Source organism: Archocentrus centrarchus, chromosome 13, assembly GCF_007364275.1.
Source record: "Archocentrus centrarchus isolate MPI-CPG fArcCen1 chromosome 13, fArcCen1, whole genome shotgun sequence".
NCBI classification, from domain to species: Eukaryota; Metazoa; Chordata; class Actinopteri; order Cichliformes; family Cichlidae; genus Archocentrus; species Archocentrus centrarchus.
Window position 1 is genome coordinate 18776022 of NC_044358.1, and position 18122 is coordinate 18794143.

An 18122-nucleotide genomic window follows, 5' to 3' on the forward strand; every position below is an offset into this window, starting at 1 on the left:
AAGAGAGCAGATAACTGTTGTGTATTAGTCAGTGCAGTAGGTGAAGGGGCCTCAATGTTGACACACCAGTGACCTATCACATGAAAAGTGGCAGCACTAGAGTTTAAAATTCAACCTGATTGTGTGTGTTGTATAATTGAAAAAAAGTATTTATACTTTTTACTTAAGCGAAAGTTATAATCCTATTTTAGCTAGATCTTGCACATGTTGTAAAATTAAAATTTATTTAAAGTCAGAGTGCTCATTATGTAGATTGTACTTCTCAAGATTATATACATATTAGAGATGTACGTAGAGATTAATAAAATTCATTTGAGCAAGCGGAGCAACTGAATTGTGTCCAGCTTTGTGTGGTGAACAAACAAACTTTTGTTATAAGAACTTTTACATAGTTTGACTAACAGTATGAATAGCTGGCATACTGTAGTGGTTATACTGGTTTATTTACATTAAGATCAACAGTTTTGTCCTGCATCATCATGACACAGCTTATGTCTGCCTGTCTTGTCTGGCAGCTTTTGCAGTCAGAATTATGATCTAAATGCACTGTTGTGTGAGATGAGATCTGTAAATTCTCTATAGGCTCCTCTTGTTATTGTTTTTATTTATTTATTAATTTATGTTATTTTTCACATAAGTGTATGTGTATTATGGCAATGTGAGAGCTAACAGGCAGCGAAAAAAGCAAGAAAGAAGAAAGAAAAAGGGGTAGAAAACAGGAAAGAAAGATAAGAACAAGAGGACAGAGCACAAGTAGAAAAACGCAATAGCTCACTAACTACTGCACCTCTTTGTCACAAAATGTATTCAGTTCAGTTTTATTTATATAGCGCCAAATCACAACAAACAGTTGCCTCAAGGTGTTTTATATTGCAGGGTAAAGACTCTACAGTAATTACAGAGAAAACCCATCAATCAAAACAACCCCCTGTGAGCAACAGTAGGAAGGAAAAACAACTTTTTAACAGGCAGAAACTTCTGGCAGAACCAGGCAGGAAGGGGCAGTAATGCCTGTAGGGTGTGTACAGTAGCTCAGGAGGTACTGTAGAGAAGGTCACCCACTAATCAGCAGGTTAGCAGTTCAATCCCAGGCTGCTCCAGTATCCTTGGTCAAGATTGGACCCCAAGTTGCTCTCTGATGTAACGGTCGCAGTATGAATGTGTGTAAATGTTAGATAGAAAGCACTTAAGCAGAGAAAGAAGTGCTTGGATGAATGTGTGTGTGAATGGGTGAATGAGGCATGTTGTACAAAGCACTTTGAGGGCACAAGGTAGAGTAGAAGAACTATATAAGAACCAGTCCATTTGCCATTTAATAACTCATGATTAAATGCAGAGTGGTGTATACACAGAGAAAAGATGTATTCAAGACCTTGTAGGTGAGGAGAAAGATTTTAAATTCTATTCTAGATTTAACAGGGAGCCAATGAAGAGAAGCCAATATGGGAGAAATCTGCTCTCTCTTTCTAGTCCCTGTCAGTACTCTAGCTGCAGCATTTTGGATCAGCTGAAAGCTTTTCAGGGAGCTTTTAGGACAGCCTGATAATAATGAATAACAATAGTCAGCCTAGAAGTAAAAAATGCATGGATTAGCTTTTCAGCATCACTCTGATAAAGGATGTTTCTAATTTTAGAAATATTGTGCGAATGCAAAAAAGCGGTCCTACATATTTGTTTAATATGTGCATTGAAGGACATATCCTGCTCAAAAATGACTCCAAGATTTCTCACAGTGTTATTGGAGGCCAAAGTAATGCCATCCAGAGTAAGTATCTGGTTTGACACCATGTTTCTAAGATTTGTGGGGCTGAGTACAAGAATTTCATTTTTATCTGAGTTTAGAAGCAGGAAATTAGAGGTCATCCAGGCCTTAATGTCTTTAAGACATTCCTGCAGTTTAACTAATTGATGTGCATCATCTGGCTTCATCGATAGATAAAACTGAGTATCATCTCCATAATAATGAAAATTGATGCAATGCTTTCTAATAATGCAAATAATTGGTCCTAGCACAGAACCCTGTGGAACTCCATAATTAACCTTAATGTGTGAAGAAGACTCCCGATTTACATGAAGAAATTGGAGTCTATTAGATAAATATGATTCAAACCACTGCAGTGCAGTACCTTTAATACCTATAGTATGCTCCAATCTCTGTAATAAAATGTTATGGTCAACAGTATCAAAGCTGCACTGAGGTCCAACAGGACAAGAGCAGAGATGAGTCCACTGTCAGAGGCTCTAAGAAGATCATTTGTAACCTTCACTAATGCTGTTTCTGTACTGTGATGAATTCTGAAACTTGACTGAAACTCTTCAAATAAACTGTTCCTCTGCACATGATCAGTCAACTACTCTTTCAAGGATTTTTTGTGTGGAGGCAGTCACCCATCTACAATGCTGGCAACAGCAAATAGGACTATTATTTAAATAGATTGACTATGGTTGTGTTCTACATAACAGATGTTCACGACTCTGTAAATTCATAAAAAATTCATTTTAAGTTAGAAATTAAGTTTGCATTCCTGTGTACTAATATTATTTTAATTATCATATTAAGATGGCAAAAGGTTCAGTTTCCCCTGCATAAAAATAGCTCATAGAAATGGCCTCCAAAGAGTTACTTATTACTTTTATACTTTGAGTACATTTTAGAGCCTGCACTCTTTCACTTTACTTGAGTAAATAAGTTTGATCAGTACTTCAACATTTAATTTTTAAACACAAGTATCTATACTTCTATTTAAGCAAAGTCTCTACCGTTGCCACCTCTTATACAGAAGAAGCATAAGACATTTGGGCAGTGTTGATTCTTTACAGACAGTGGCCAATCTGTCAGTGATGAGGATGTGCACATCGTGTACAGACCTTCATGGTTTTAGCAGGCAGAGAAAATGGACCGACCATCACTGAACTGAGGAGGGCACCTGAGGCTACTTTTTCACCATCTTACTGTGCTGTGATTGCAGTCAACTCTCCCCAACTCTCATGACAGTTTGGATATTATCAATCATGAAACCACATTCATGGCTTGTTCATTATGCAGCTATACTTTTTATGATGTTGCCGAAACCTCCATCATAAAAAAAAAGGCTGAAAAAAAGTTACTTGGATAAATGCTGAAATATTTCATCTATTGAAAATGACCCACTCAGATAAACAGAATCACCTTTCAAGAATTTCCTTACTTGGGTTATTGATCACCATTCAGATTATAATTGAGTTGCTTTTGGCAACAATGCCCAATAGACCTTCTACACAGCAATGGCTCTGCTCTGTTTAGATATCCAAGAAAAGTTGGTAACATTACTCAGTAGACCTTTTTCATAGCAAACACTGACTAACAGGAAAATGTTAACAATAACAACTGCTTTCTGACATCAAAATGATGATCTGCTGCATTCAAGCCAAAAAACAAAAACAAAAAAAATGCTGATTAATTCAGCCTCAGGCAGGTGTTTCTGTGTCATCTCCACTGATATTGTTCCTCTTTGTAGCGTTTTTATTAAAAGTCTCACCTGATCTCGTCTGACCTGTTCTAGACTTGTGACTTGCCAAAGTCTCCTGCCACAGGCTAGATTTTTGAAACCTAAAAGTCTTTCCCAGTGCTAATATACATTCCCAGTCAGCCACTGATTTAGCGATAACTGCTCTGACTGAGGCTCTGAGGCAAGAGATGTGTGCAGAAAACACCCAAATCTGAACCCCAGTAAAGCTCTGAAACACTGTGACCAGCTTTTAAAGGGCATTCAACATAATATAAGCTGTTATGAGACACATGCACATTGCTTCCTGAAGTTCCTCAGTATCTGCTCTTTTTAGCAGAGCATTTCTTCTGGTTTAGCAGAGACACACTTTCTATCAAAATTCAACAGCAATAGTTCTGATAAAGTAACTGCTGTATACACCAGATAGAAATTATTATTCTTACAGTCTATGTACTGCTGATATGATTACTTGGATAAAAATATTTAATCACTTTTCAATCCTTTGACAGTCTCTGGAAGTAGCAGATGTTGCCAATGCTGTCACAAACTCAGCACCCCTCCTCAACCCTCCTTTCTCAATAAGATCTATACATACATGCATTCATACATACATACATGCAAATGAAATGTTAATTTCTAAGTCTAGATACCATCTTTGATAAGGATCTGGCTTAGACACACTCAGTGACTACTGGCACTTTAACCTTTGAGTCAAACACAACAAGTACAGGGAAGCTTTATTAACTGCAGGTTATACTGTATGCTGTGTTTAATGTTGGTAAAAAACAACATTACTGATCAGTGAAAAATTTAAACCCGGACTCCTGCTCTACTATTGACCCTCTGAAATTTTGGAAGATGAGTGGAAAGCAGCACCTTCAGCTCTTGCAGGTATCTCAAATTAAATTAAATTAAATTAAATTAAATTAAATTAAAGTTTATTTGTCATATGCATGGTCATACAGGGTACAACTAGCAGTGAAATGCTTTGAGAACTTCTCTTACACTATAGCACAAGATGAAGATATAAATAGAATGATCTAAAAGGAATCAAAATGTGTATTGAGGTAAAATGGAGGTGGAATGATTAACAATATATATATATATATATATATAAAAATACAAAATGTAAATCAAATGTAACAAAATATGTACACTTGATTATACATACTATGCACTTACTACTATACATACTGTAAATATGTATGTTATCATATAGCAGGCTATAAGTGATAACATATCAGCTCATTTACTCATTGCATAAATCAGACTCTGTAAAAAGAACTTAATTAATAGATGCTGCATGAGAAATAGTTATTTGGGCACAATTTGACTTTGTCATATGACTGTATCCATCCATCCATCCATCTACTTATACTTATCCAAGTCAGAGAGCCTTTTCGTTGGCAGCCCTACTGGCCGACCCCAGGAACACCCATGAAAACACTTTGGTTAATGACAGCTCCCCTATTATTGTTACAGATCTGGCTCAGTGAGTGATGAGTGGAGTGTGTGTGTGTGTGTGTGTGTGTGTGAAGGGGGGGGGGGGGTGTAGTCCATCAGATGTTCTGATTCAGGGCCTTAACAACCTGCAGAAAGAAGCTCCTCCTCAGCCTCTCAGTGATAGCCTTCAGGGAGCAAAAGTGCTTCCCTGACCTCAACAGAGAAAAGAGTCCATAGTTGGCATGGCTGGGGTCTTTCACAATCTTTATGGCTTTGGTCTGGCACTGTCTGTAGTAGATGGTCTGCAGGTAAGGAAGTTCAGTCCAATTAATGCGTTCTGCTACACGCATCACTCTTTGAAGAGCACGTCTGTCCTGATGGGTGCTGTTCCCAAACCAGATGTTCCCCGTGAGGATGCTTTAAATGGTGCAGGTGTAGAAGTTCCGCAGTACCTTGGAGGGCAATCTGAGGTTTCTTAGACATCAGATTGCCAGATCACATTGGCGAGCCTTCTTGGCTTTGGAGCTGGTGTGGCAAGACCACAACAGGTCCTGCAAGATGTGCACTCCAAGGTACTTGAAGCTGTCTACTCTTTCTAGTGGGGCTCCATTGATCTGGACAGGTTAATAGCGCCACTCCTGCTTCTTGCTGCAGTCCACAATCACCTCCTTTGTCTTGCTTACACTGAGCAGAAGATTATTATCCTGGTACCAGTATCCCCGGTGCCAGGGTCTCCCTACTTAGGCAGCCGATCCTATGACCCGACCCCGGTGAAGCAAAAGAAAATGGATGGATGGAAAATAACAGCCTGTAATAGAAGTCTTGTATTTATAAGTCCACAGATAAGTGAGATCTGCACACATGAACACAGTAAACCTTAAGAGTGCGGTGTGTGTGTGTGTGTGTGTGTGTGTGTGTGTGTGCGTGCGTGCGTGCGTGCGTGCATGCATGCGGGTTTGGGGGGGCTTAAAAAATGTATCCACGTATCCACATGTGACACATTTGGTGGATGAGACATGATTGACATGATTGCCCAAGCTACTTGGACCACAGAATTTATACTCACCTGGTGAATTAACACTTACAGTAAAGTACATTATCTTCTTGTTATTGCTGGAGTATGAAAATAATGAACAACATTCACCATGCCGAACAACAAGGTTTAGCTGGAAGATCCATGTACTGGTAAGCTCATTTATCCAGTACATCATACTGCAAGTAAAAATACATTCAAATCCATTAAAACATATTATGCTGAGTCATTAGGGGTGTGTGTGTGTGTGTGTGTGTCGAGGGCGTGAAGCAGGACATTTATGGCACCATGTGATCTGCTGAAGCAATGCAGTGACACATTTTACTTTAATCCATTCAAATTAAAATTGGTGGGAATTATAGAAATGGATGCAGCACAGACATATGATATGATAAATTTGGCTGTGTTTCAAACCATTCATGATATCTAGTATACTGCCTGTGGTATATATTAGCTATTCAGGAGTCTAAACAGCAATAACTAATTAAATTCATCAAGAGCTGCAACATCAAAGGGAAGCACACACACTGGAAGAATGTGTAATTATTATCTGATGTGATTCTGAGAAGCCCAGTCCACGTAATGAGTATTTTGATTTTACATTGTGTGCACTATTAAGCCAAAATTAGACTTTAACTTTCACTTAAGTAAAAAGCTTACTTTTTTACTTTGCATAACAATTTTCCAACACAAAATCAGACCGAATTTTGAAGTCTGATGCTGCCACATTGATTTAATAGGTCACTGAGTTGCACAGGAACCTGAAAAATTGTTCCCCGTGTGTTTTTGCAGAACCTTTTTTGCCACTGATTGGGATTAAATATTCAGATTAAGTTAAAGCTGTTGTTATGCAGGTTTTTCAGCTGTGTCATGGTTATGGAAGATAGAACCATTGATCTTAATGTAAATAAACCAGTATAACCACCACAGTATGTCATCCATTCATCCTGCAAGTAAAAATACATTCATATGCATTAAAACATCTAATGCTGAGTCATTGTGTGCGCGCGCATGCTTTAACAATGCACTGACACATTTTAATTTAATCCATTCAAATTGAAAATTGAAGCAAAATGCTATCATGCTCACAATAAAAATAGTATCACAATAATGTGGTTCTGTGATATATTGCAAGACAGCCATCTAATATACTTTGTAGTATCTGGGTAACTGCTGTGGAGAGTCTGCCTGCACTGAAGGTTCTGAAAGATAACAGAGTTCAGTCGGCCTGTTTCAGCTGGTAGGTCCACCTGTCAGCCCCCTCCCACACTGCATCCTTTGGGTTTGTGACTCCTGATTGTGTCATATGCAGCAGATGACGATATGTCGAGTTTCGTATTCGTTAATGGGCTCTTAACAAGTGAGACTACCCTGCAGGAGAGGATGTTCTCACCTGTTCCTGGGAGCTGCGATTATGTAAAGTTAAGCGACCTCTAGCGGTTGTAAATTGTAAATTGCGTGCTGGTCACTCACCCCTGTCAAACTCTACAACTAGACTTCGTTTCCAGAAGAACATCGCAATCATAACAAAACAAAAACCGGTTTGGCTTGAAAGTGTTAAACAAGAGCATAATAGAAATGCAAAATTACAAGGATCCAAACAATCACTGTGTATTCTCAACTTTTCACATTTTGCCAACTGAGCGCAGCTGAAGAAAGCCGCACAACAATGGACACTTTTGACTGGGTGAGTGTGTCCTATCTTTAACTTAATCCAATTCTATCACAAAGTTAATTTATTTATTTTTTTATTCTTGATGATGTTAAAATTATCATAATATTATAATACTATAATACATCATCATCCTTACATTACACACTACAAAAAATAAATTAAAACTCACACAAAATTTTAAACAGATTTTAATGCAGAATGGCACCAAACTCTGTACACAGTTACTGCCAGAAAAGTAAACACAGAGCCTCCAAATACTCAGTCTAAACAATTTGGATTATTTAGACTATCATACTGTGTTATTTATTATTTATAAGCGTACGTTTTTTATGTTCAAGTTTATCACGTGTCAGTCCAAGTTAATTGTCTGCTCAGAGCACTCTACATGTAAAGAACAAATAAGTCACTTGGCTCCTGTTCAGCCTGACCCCAACTCTGCCTGTGGAAAGTTGTGTGTTCATATAACTGTGTAGTTTTGGGGAAATTATAGTATTGAATTTTTAATATTTCTAATACACTGTTGACCTGATTGGACAAGAGACATACAGATGAAAAAGTAAATGTCCTCTTAAATGAGGCATGATTAAAATCATCCCATGGAAACTTTGGTACATCCAGTGAGAGAAACAATCAAATTAATATCTCCTTAGCAGTACACTTATACTTTAAAAACTCTCCAGCAACTAAGATGTTACAGTAAGAAGGAAGCTGTCATTAACCAGTGTTTTCAGGGGTATTCCTTGAGTTGGCCAGTAGGGGCGCTTGTGCAAAGGTAGCAGCAGAGGCTTTGAGAAGAAGGCGGTTAACAGCAGGATGAATTTCCTTTGATTCAACCTTCTGTGAATTGATTATAGTTTTGCAGATTTGAGTAGTCGGGCGAGCCAATGACAACACTTTAATATGAAGACTGAGCTGGGTGCATGTCAACGTGCATGTCACCTGCTACACAGCATCAAACTGAATGTCTCCAATCTGAAAGAAAAGTTATAGAAACGTTATCTTTGAGCAAAAAGTTCATATTTAAAATGTAAAAGAGCAAAGTTCAAAAAGTCACAATGAAAAAGGTTGAAAATATGAGAAAAATCACAAACCTGAACATGAGGAGGGGCACTGAGCGCGTATGTGACAGCACTGACGATGTTTTTCGTTTGCAGAGGCTGTGAGAGAAGTGAGAAGTGCTTAATTAATTTTTATCTGAGCAATCACATCGACAATATGTGAACTGTGGGAATAATAATTTTACCTTATTTAAAGCATATAAACCAGCTGCTTTATCTGGATCGTCGCTGTGGAGCCGTGATGCGAATTCAGTGTCCACTAAACCAGGAGAAATGTTCTGCAAAGACAGGATGATGGAGGTACTGTGCATGTGTCTCAAGCAGCTGATATTGGTGTTAAAATCACTTTTGGACCTGGTTACAGTGTTTTAAAGCCTTACTGTGGCTCTGATATGAGTTTTTTCTGCACGCAGCTCCTGCCTCAGGGCCTCGGTCAGAGCAGTTACAGCATACTTGGTGGCGGTGTAGAAATGCAGATCAGGAATGGGATAGACCTGATGTCCACACACACTGCAACAGAAGAAGGTTTACAAGTGGTTAACCAACTGTTACAGGACCAGCTGTATGTTGTCCAGCCAGTATGTTTATGCAAACTGTCTCTGCATGAGTGTTTGTCCCTTTAAGGATCTGGGAGTTCCCTGCAGGTCCGTCTCTGGTGACTGGCTGAACTGGAGAACAGGTTCTCATGTGTCGACTGCTGGTTGGTCCTCAACTAAGCAGCAGCATTGTTTGACAGCCCTGTCCTCGCCCTCCAAAACCTTTGATTGACAACTGTGTGTTTTCAACTCTTTGCAAATAGTTTTTGTAATCCCTGAAGAAAAAATGTATATTGATGGCTGTATTCTACTGTTTGAGCCACAGTTTGGTATTGTGCAGAAGAAGCAGGGTTTACTTAAAGTAGTTGTATGAAGGGGAGATGTATAAGATAAGAAGTACAGAGAGGAACAACATAAGTGAAGGGACTACAGAAAGAAATACCTGGGCCTGACAGGTTTCAACAGCATCGTGTGTTGTGTTGTTTGGATTGAATTCAACAGATAATCCTCTCCATGTCAGAGAGACGTCTGTATTTTTAACAGCACCATCTGTACTTTTCCTGTTAGCCAAATGTCTGCTATGTAGAAGTTCTATTGAGCAGTGTTTCCATGGGATGCTCATAATCACAATCTGGATAATAATCATGGTCTTATTATGATTTTTATGTGACAGTTGAATCAAAAGACTTCACAAGCATGCCCATCACTTTCCATTAGCAGATAAAACTGCACCTGTTCAAGTTTATGATGTGCCCATCGTCCACGTTTCTCTCCTTCATCGACTGATACGCTTCACGTGTGCAGATACTCACTGCAAGAACGTTCACCTACAAGAAAACAAGCAGAGACATAAACAACAACGAAAATATGTGGAATCAACATCCTCCAGATGGCTCATTAGCTCGTTGCTGCTTGTGCAGAAGGTGAAAAAAGTTTTTTTACCCACTTATGTGCTGCATTTTAGTGCATTTGAGTTCTGTGATACTGTTTTTATTTTAATGAGCTTGGATGTTTTACATGTTAAGGCTCTTTTAATGCAACCAGTTGTAATTCAGATGAGGTCAGTTCAGTTTTGTCAGACTTTCTTTTTTGTGTAAGAAGGACACAGGTGAAAACTTTTTACATTAAATATTAAAATTATAAAATATAAAACATCAAAAATATTTATCATAAGTTTACACTGAGTAACTGCAGACATTGCAGAAATCAGTAAAATAATATTTGGAATCAACACCTTTCAAACAGCTCATTGCTTTTTGGGCACAAGGGAAACAAAATTTTTTGCCTGCTTTTGTGTATTTTATTTTTTACCTTTCTGACCAATTTTGTTTTGTCAAATTGTATTTCATCGAGCTAGGTTGTTTTTCATGTTTTGGTTGTCTTAATGTGGTAATTTCCCTACTTTTGTGATAAATCATGTATAACTTATCCTAAAAAATATCAATGGGTCAACTTAAGCGCGATCATTTGATTTCACTGTATTTTTTTTTTTTTCTGGGAAACCATTCCTGTCAATATTACTTTCACACAAACCACACACACACACACACACACACACACACACACACACATTACTGCAGATCAAACCAAGATCAATTTGTCTCCTAATAACTGAGCTCTTACATCCATCATGCTCTTCCAGCCGCTGGTTTTGCCGTTTAGCAGCTGCTCTGCCAGAGCTAAGCCAGCGTTGTTGATGCACACGTCCACACCTTTGTGCTGCTGTTTGATGGCCGCAAACATGGACAGAATCTCCTCCTCTTTGGTCAAGTCACACTTGAAAGGCACCAAAACACCGGGGTGGCCGGCACTCTGACACTCTGCTGCCAGTTTCTGAAACCAAAAAGGAAAAGATGACAGACTTCAGGATAATTTTATGTTTAATGTAAATATGTAGATTTCAGTTTTCAGTCACAGCTCAACGATAACTTTGTCCAACACTGAAAGTCAAATGATTTTCTCTGACTAAACTCAGTAAAACTAAATTCTTGTTGAAAACTTATTATCTGAACACAGCTTTTCTCTATATTCTATACATAAAACAAAAAATATATACTTTGTGATAGATGTTAAGTTACTCCCTGATCTGGAGTTTCACTTCAGCACAAACCTGTATTTTCCCGACGTCTCTGGCGCAGCCCATCACTTTCATGCCGCACCGGACCAGCTCGATGGCTATAGCCGCCCCGATCCCAACCGACGCTCCAGTCACCAGAGCCACTCTGCCCCGCCAGCGCTCCATCACAGCCCAGATTGTATACACAAAATCACTACAAGTTTGAAGAGAGTGATAACGAGGCTGCGGCAAAGTGAACCCGGAGCTCCGACTGTCCTGTCCTGCGTTTATATTTACATCTGAACCGCACCAAACATCCAGCCTCTCATTGGTCTCAAAACAGTTTCTGGTCTACGCCCTGCTTGTCGCCCAATCCAGTTGTCAGGTTTGTGAAAAATAGTTTGAGACTTTTACTTTGTAACATGGCACATCATCATGCTGGGATTCGCAGTTTGAACATGTTAAATGTGCCTGTCAAGACATGCACATGATCAGTAAAGAAACATGCATTTTAAGGGGCCCAAAATATACAAAGCAAACATTACACCATCATTAACAGTGTTGTAATTTTTGCAGTTTTGTACCAGTTATATAAGAGGCTGGGCTGGGCTGGGCTTTTTTAAATTGTTTTTTTTTTTGGGGGGGGGGGGGTCCAGCAGAGAAACAGTAATTTGAAACAGTAATTTGGAGACTATTTTTCTTTGTCATAGGATCCTGAATCCATCCATTCATCCATCTATTTTCTTCTTCTCATCCAATTCACAATTCATTGGCAACCTTACTGGCCAACCCCAGGAACACCCATGAAAAAACTTTGGTTAATGACAGCTCCTTTCTTATTGTTGCAGATCTGAATCATTTTAACAATGTAAGTGTACTTTTACTCCTTATTGCAATTTCTCCTCCATGAATCACCACCTTATAGTGGTGGAGGGGTTTGTGTGTCTTAGTGATCCCAGGAGCTATGTTGTCCAGGGGGGGTTGCACCCTTTTAGGACCTCTGATGGCAAATTGGCCCTGGGTGATGGGCCAGACAAAGAGTGATTCCAACAACCCCTATGGAAAATAAATCAAGGGAACTGTTTACCCTGCCCAGGATAGGGTTACCCGGGCTCCACCCTGGAACCAGACCCGGGGAGGGAGCTCGAGGGAGAGCATCTGGTGGCTGGGTATTATCTTGTGGTGCCTGGCAGGACGCAGCCCAAATATATTACATGGGCCTGCCCTCCTGTAGGCCCAGCACCACCGGGGAAGGGTGCAATGTGTGTTGAGTGATGGCCAGAGGCCCTGGCAGACCAATGCCCGGCTATCAAGACTGGCTATCAGAACATGGAATCTGATGAGGAAGGATTCTGAGCAAGTGTGTGAGGTTGAGAGATACTGCCTGGTGTCGGGCTCATGCATGGCCTGGGCTCTGGAACCAGTCTCCTGGAAAGGAGCAAGACTCTGTTCGAAATTGGAGTTTCCCTTGGTGAGAGCCAGTAAGCTGCGGTGGGTATTCTTGTATCTCCTCAGCTTACTTCCTGTATGTTGGAGTTTTCACTGGGTTGCTTCCCACTGCCTTTAGCCCAGGAACAAGTCCTCGCTGTGTTTTGTGCTTATGCGCCAAATGTCTGTTGTGGTGAAGAGGGAACTGAGCGTGAAAGTGAAGCTGTTGATTTACCGTCATTCTACGTCCCTATACTCAACTATAGTCACGAGCTTTGGGTAATGACAGAAAGAACGAGATCGCAAATAAAAGCGGCAGAAATTAGCTTCCTCCGAGGATGACTACCCTGTTTATACCCCACTCTCCATTTAATCATTACGTTAGCCTCATAGCATAATTGCCTAAGTCATATTTGGCCAAATTGTGATATCTTTTCTAAATGAATCTACAATGTTACCAAATTAGAATTAGGCAGGTATCTCAATTTGGCCAAAATATGACTTAGGCAATTATGCTATGAGGCTAATGATTAGTTATTATTGTATATTCTCTGGCTCTCTTCCTCAGGATATCTTTTCTCTTTCCCTCCCCTCACTCTCAATCAGTCGCAACAGATGACTGCTCCTCCCTGAGCCTGGTTCTGCCGGAGGTTTCATCCTGTTAAAGGTTTTTTTTTTTCTTCTCACTGTTGCCAAGTATGTGCTCATAGTGGGTTGTTTTGGGACATTGCATTGCATGGTCTTTACATTACAAGACAAAGCACCTTGAAGTGACTGTTTGTTGTGATTTGGCACTATATAAATAAAATTAAATGGCCTCTGAGGATTTCACCATCAGTTCGTGTTTCTTCAATCTCTCCAGTAAAGTACCAACAAATGTTAGGCAGATTTACCATCTAATGGCAACTTCCATGATGATGTGCCATGTCACAAAGTGAAAGTTGTCTCAAACTGTTTTCATAAACACAACAGCAAAATTGGTCACCTGCTTCCATGCAGGGGAGAAAACTGAAGCTGTTTGATAGAGGCAATGTGGCAGTGGGTTGTGCTGCAGAGAGCAGTTTCAGGTGAGGTGACTGGCACACCTGTTGTGTATTAGTCAGTTAACGCAGTAGGTGAGGGGGCATCAATGTTGACACACCCACAGCAGATGTCGAGAGCTGTTTGGGAGGTTGTGAACAGTTCAGGGAAGAGACTTTCAGTCGTTCAGTTGAATCTGAATGCGTTTTATCCACTGGGCAAGCTTTATGAAGCACACAGTTTTGAGTTTATGTTGTGTTTGTGTAGCTGTGCAATTATCCATATGATCCACAGTTGTCTTCTGTGGACCAAAGGTCACTTAAAACGGACTGAGGATGAAATAAGAGTTAAATGAGATAGAGCGGCAGGGACTTTGTTGTCGGCTGCAGGAGGATAGGTGGGGCACAGTGATCCAGGGAGCAGTGCCAGCCAGGTGAGGGGATTGGCACACCTTCTGTGCATTTGCCAGTTAATCCTCCCTCTTTATGCAGTAGGTGAGGGGGCAGCAATGCTGATTCACCTGAACCAAATATGGAGAGCTGCTGCCGGGCTGTAATCTGTTCTGGGAAGAGGCTTTGAGGCACTGAGAATTTTAATGAACTTCACTGCAAACTTTGTGAAGCACAGTATCGAGTTTATGTTGCATTGATTGTAGCGATGCAGTTAAAGTCTGGTGTTTATCTGTTGGTGGGCTGTCACCTATACTGAGGTGAACCCACAGGTAGCGCAGAAAACTGCTACAGTCCTCTCTGCTGAAGCCTTCAAGGACAACAAAGTCCTTCATGAAACAACTCTCACAACTTAGCATCCATCTTGAAATACCTCTGGGTACTTATTTTGGCAGCTATTTTAAAGTATTTATCTAAATTAACTTTAATTTCATTGGTCACAGGGATCTAAAAGTTGCATGTATACAATCACCGCTCAACTGTAATTTTTTTTTTTTAAGAAATACTTAAAAAGTTTCTCAACTTTGTTCCAAAATAAAGTTTTAAAAGCTTTTCCCCCCTGAAAGTTAAACTTCTACCATCATCTTAGCTGTTGTGTTCAGTTCAGGATTCATTGAGTGTCACGCCTCTCTCTTTTAATGCCTCTGATGTTAGCAAGGTAACACACATAGATAAATAAAATAAGGGCAGCAAATCTTAAACACAGACCGAATAGTTAAAATTTTTTACATATACATATTTTACAAATAAAAGTGAAGTAACAGGAATGTAGATTTTACTGCCTGGTGGAAATAAGAGTGTGCAAGTAGTTCTGAAACAAATATGAATAGTTTATACTTACTTTAAGACAGGAAATTAATAAATATGAATACAGCATTATAGGCAGCATTTAAGTTGAAATTAACTGTTTAATCACAGCAATAGAACTGATATTACTGCAGTCTTACAGCTCCCAGTGGTCATGGATGCAGCACAGACACATGTGAGAGGGTAAGATCTGCTGTGTTTCAAAATGTTCATGGATATGTAGTATACTGCCTGTGGTATATTTTAGCTATTCAGGTGTCCACAAAGCAATAAGTAATTTAATTCATTGAGAGATGAGTGATTCTGAGAAGCACAATCTACATAATGAGCACTCGATATTTACTTTTAATATTTCAAATATATTTTAATTTTACAATGTGTGCACTATTAAGCTAAAAGAAGATTATAACTTTTACTTAATGCTGCCACATTCATGTAATAGATCACTGGGCTGCACACGAGCCTGAAAATTGTGCCCAGTGTGTTTTTGCAGCGCTTTTTGCGGCTGATTTTATTTGCAATTAAATATGACTATAAAGTTAAGCTGCTGTTATCCAGGGGTTTTTTTCAGCTGTGTCATGGTTATGCAAGACAGAACCGTTGATCTTAATGCAAATAAACCAGTATAACCATACAGTATGACATCCATTCATACTCCAGATCAAAAGTTCATTATTAATAAATCGTGCACAAAAGTTTGTTTGTTCAGCACACTAAGCTGGACACAAATCAGTTTGCCACATGAATCTCGTCTGAATGAACATCATGGACAGGCCTGACAGGCTCGAGCAGGGAGTGAAAGGAGAGTGACCATCACTGAACAGAGGGGGGCGCCAGAGAGTACATTTTCACCATCTTACAGTGCTGTGATTGCAGCCATTCCCCAAATCTTTGATTAATACTCATGGCCATTGATCAGTGGTCTGTCATGCTACGGCAGTGTGGCAAACAGGATGTGGACCAAAGTTGGGGAAACACAAAACAAAGGGACATACTGCCGGAAGAGAATGAGGGGCAACGCGACAAAGAACAGTGGAAAACTCAGACAGCAAAACCAAACACAGGAAAATGAGAGGATTGGGAACAGGTAGAGAAACAGCTGGGAATAATTACCAAAGACAACACAGGGAAGCAAAACTGAACATGAAGCACACAAGATGAGGGACTAGAAAAATAAAACCCAAAAGGGGTAGACATGGAGACCTGACACAAGACGAGGAGGTAGGTACACTGAGGAACACGGGGAAGACAGATATACTGGTGCTGGTCATAAAATTAGAATATCATGAAAAAGTTTTTTGTTTTTTTTTCAGTCCAAGTCCATTCACAAAGTGAAACTTGTATATTATATTCATTTATTACACACAGACCGACAACTAATGAAAACCCCAAATTCAGTATCTCAGAAAATTAGAATATTGTGAAAAGGTTCAATATTGAAGACACCTGGTGCTACACACCAATCAGCTAATTAACTCAAAACACCTGCAAAGACCTTTAAATGGTCTCTCAGTCTAGTTCTGTAGGCTACACAATCATGGGGAAGACTGCTGACTTGACAGTTGTCCAAAAGATGACCTTTGACACCTTGCACATGAAGGGCAAGACATAAATGGCCATTGCTAACGAGGCTGGCTGTTCACAGAGCTCTGTGTCCAAGCACATTAATAGAGAGGCGAAGGGAAGGAACTCTGAGCTGCATTCTCGGCTCGTGCTGGGGGGCTGCCTGTCGGGGTGGAGGAGGTGGGCTGCTCATTACCTCTGGCTCTCTGGGCTCCTGTGAAGTCTTTTGATTCAACTGTCACATAAAACTCACAATATGACCATGATTATCAGATTATCAGATTATGATTTTGAGCATCCCGTGGAAACACCACTCAATAGACCTTCTACACAGCAGACATTTGGAAAAGTACAGATGGTGCTATTAATAATACTGATGGCTCTCTGACATGGAGAGGAAGTTCATATATTGCCTTGTTACGGAGCAAAGTATGAGATGCTTTTTTGTCTCCTCACTTACCCGATGCTGTTTGCTATGTTTCCATCTTTTTTAAACGGCAGCACCTTTGATGGCTGCAAGGCCGCAGAAACGTAGCTCCTCTGTTTGATTGATTTGTTTGCCTTTTCTTGGATGGTCTTCTGAAATGTAGTTTTGTTCTATGTTTGACATATAATGACAATAAATCCTTCTGATTCTGATTATCTGTTGAATTCAAGCCAAACAACACAACACACAATGCTGTTGAAACCTGGGCAGTGATTACCCTTATTATGGATTAATCTGAAAAAAAGAGAAGTTAAAATTTAATGTGTTTTGGTTAACCATTTGTAAACCTTCTTTTCTTGCAGCTTGTGTGGACATCAGGTCCTTCCCATTCCTGATCTGCATTTCTACACCGCCACCAAGTATGCTGTAACTGCTCTGACCGAAGCCCTGAGGCAGGAGAAAAAACTCACATCAGAGCCACAGTAAGGCTTTAAAACACTGTAACCAGCTCCCAAAGGGAGTTTAATGCCAATATGAGCTCCTATGAGACACATGCACAGTACCTCCATCATCCTCTCTTTGCAGAGCATTTCTCCTGGTTTAGTGGAGACAGAATTCGCTTCACGGCTCCACAGTGACAATCCTGATAAAGCAGCTGGTATATATGCTGCATACAGGGTAAATTATTATTTCCACAGCTCACATACTGCTAATGTGATCAGTCAGATACAAATAAACTAAGCCCTTCTTACTTCTCTCACAGCCTCTGGAACCCAAAGACATCGTCAGCGCTGTCACGTACGCGCTCAGTGCCCCTCCTCATGTTCAGGTTTGTGATTTTCTCTTATTTTCAGCATTTTTCATTATGACTTACTGAACTTTCCTCTTTTGCATTTTATGTATCAGCACTTTACTCAAAGACAGCATTCATGTAACTTTTCTTTCAGATTCGAGACATTCAGTTTGAAGCTGTGTAGCAGGTGTCAATAAAGTTTGTTACCCTGGCAACTCCAGTACAGAGATTTGATCATCACTGTTTCTTGATTCTTTTTGGCAAGTTGCATCCTGTGACTCTCTCATATAATGTACTCGCAAATTCTACTTCTTTACTACGCTTTAAAAAGTGTTGATTTTATACA

General features: G+C 39.8%; 1 protein-coding gene and 1 long non-coding RNA gene across 2 annotated transcripts; one reads left to right on the top strand and one right to left on the bottom strand.

The window, feature by feature from the left end:
• Nucleotides 1-7956: 7956 nt before the first annotated feature.
• LOC115790145 (dehydrogenase/reductase SDR family member 11-like) lies at nucleotides 7957-11550 on the bottom strand. The gene is made up of 7 exons (XM_030743818.1): nucleotides 11344-11550; nucleotides 10857-11066; nucleotides 9966-10060; nucleotides 9078-9207; nucleotides 8883-8975; nucleotides 8731-8796; nucleotides 7957-8611 (listed from the first exon to the last, which is right to left on the bottom strand). Exons 1-7 carry the CDS (start codon nucleotides 11473-11475, stop codon nucleotides 8582-8584), a joined length of 756 nt encoding a protein of 251 aa, XP_030599678.1. The 5' UTR covers nucleotides 11476-11550; the 3' UTR covers nucleotides 7957-8581.
• A 5838-nt stretch (nucleotides 11551-17388) lies between these two features.
• Nucleotides 17389-18095, top strand: LOC115790150 (uncharacterized). The gene is made up of 4 exons (XR_004020762.1): nucleotides 17389-17465; nucleotides 17569-17661; nucleotides 17747-17812; nucleotides 17931-18095. It is a non-coding gene; the product is annotated as an uncharacterized LOC115790150 (long non-coding RNA).
• Nucleotides 18096-18122: the final 27 nt, after the last annotated feature.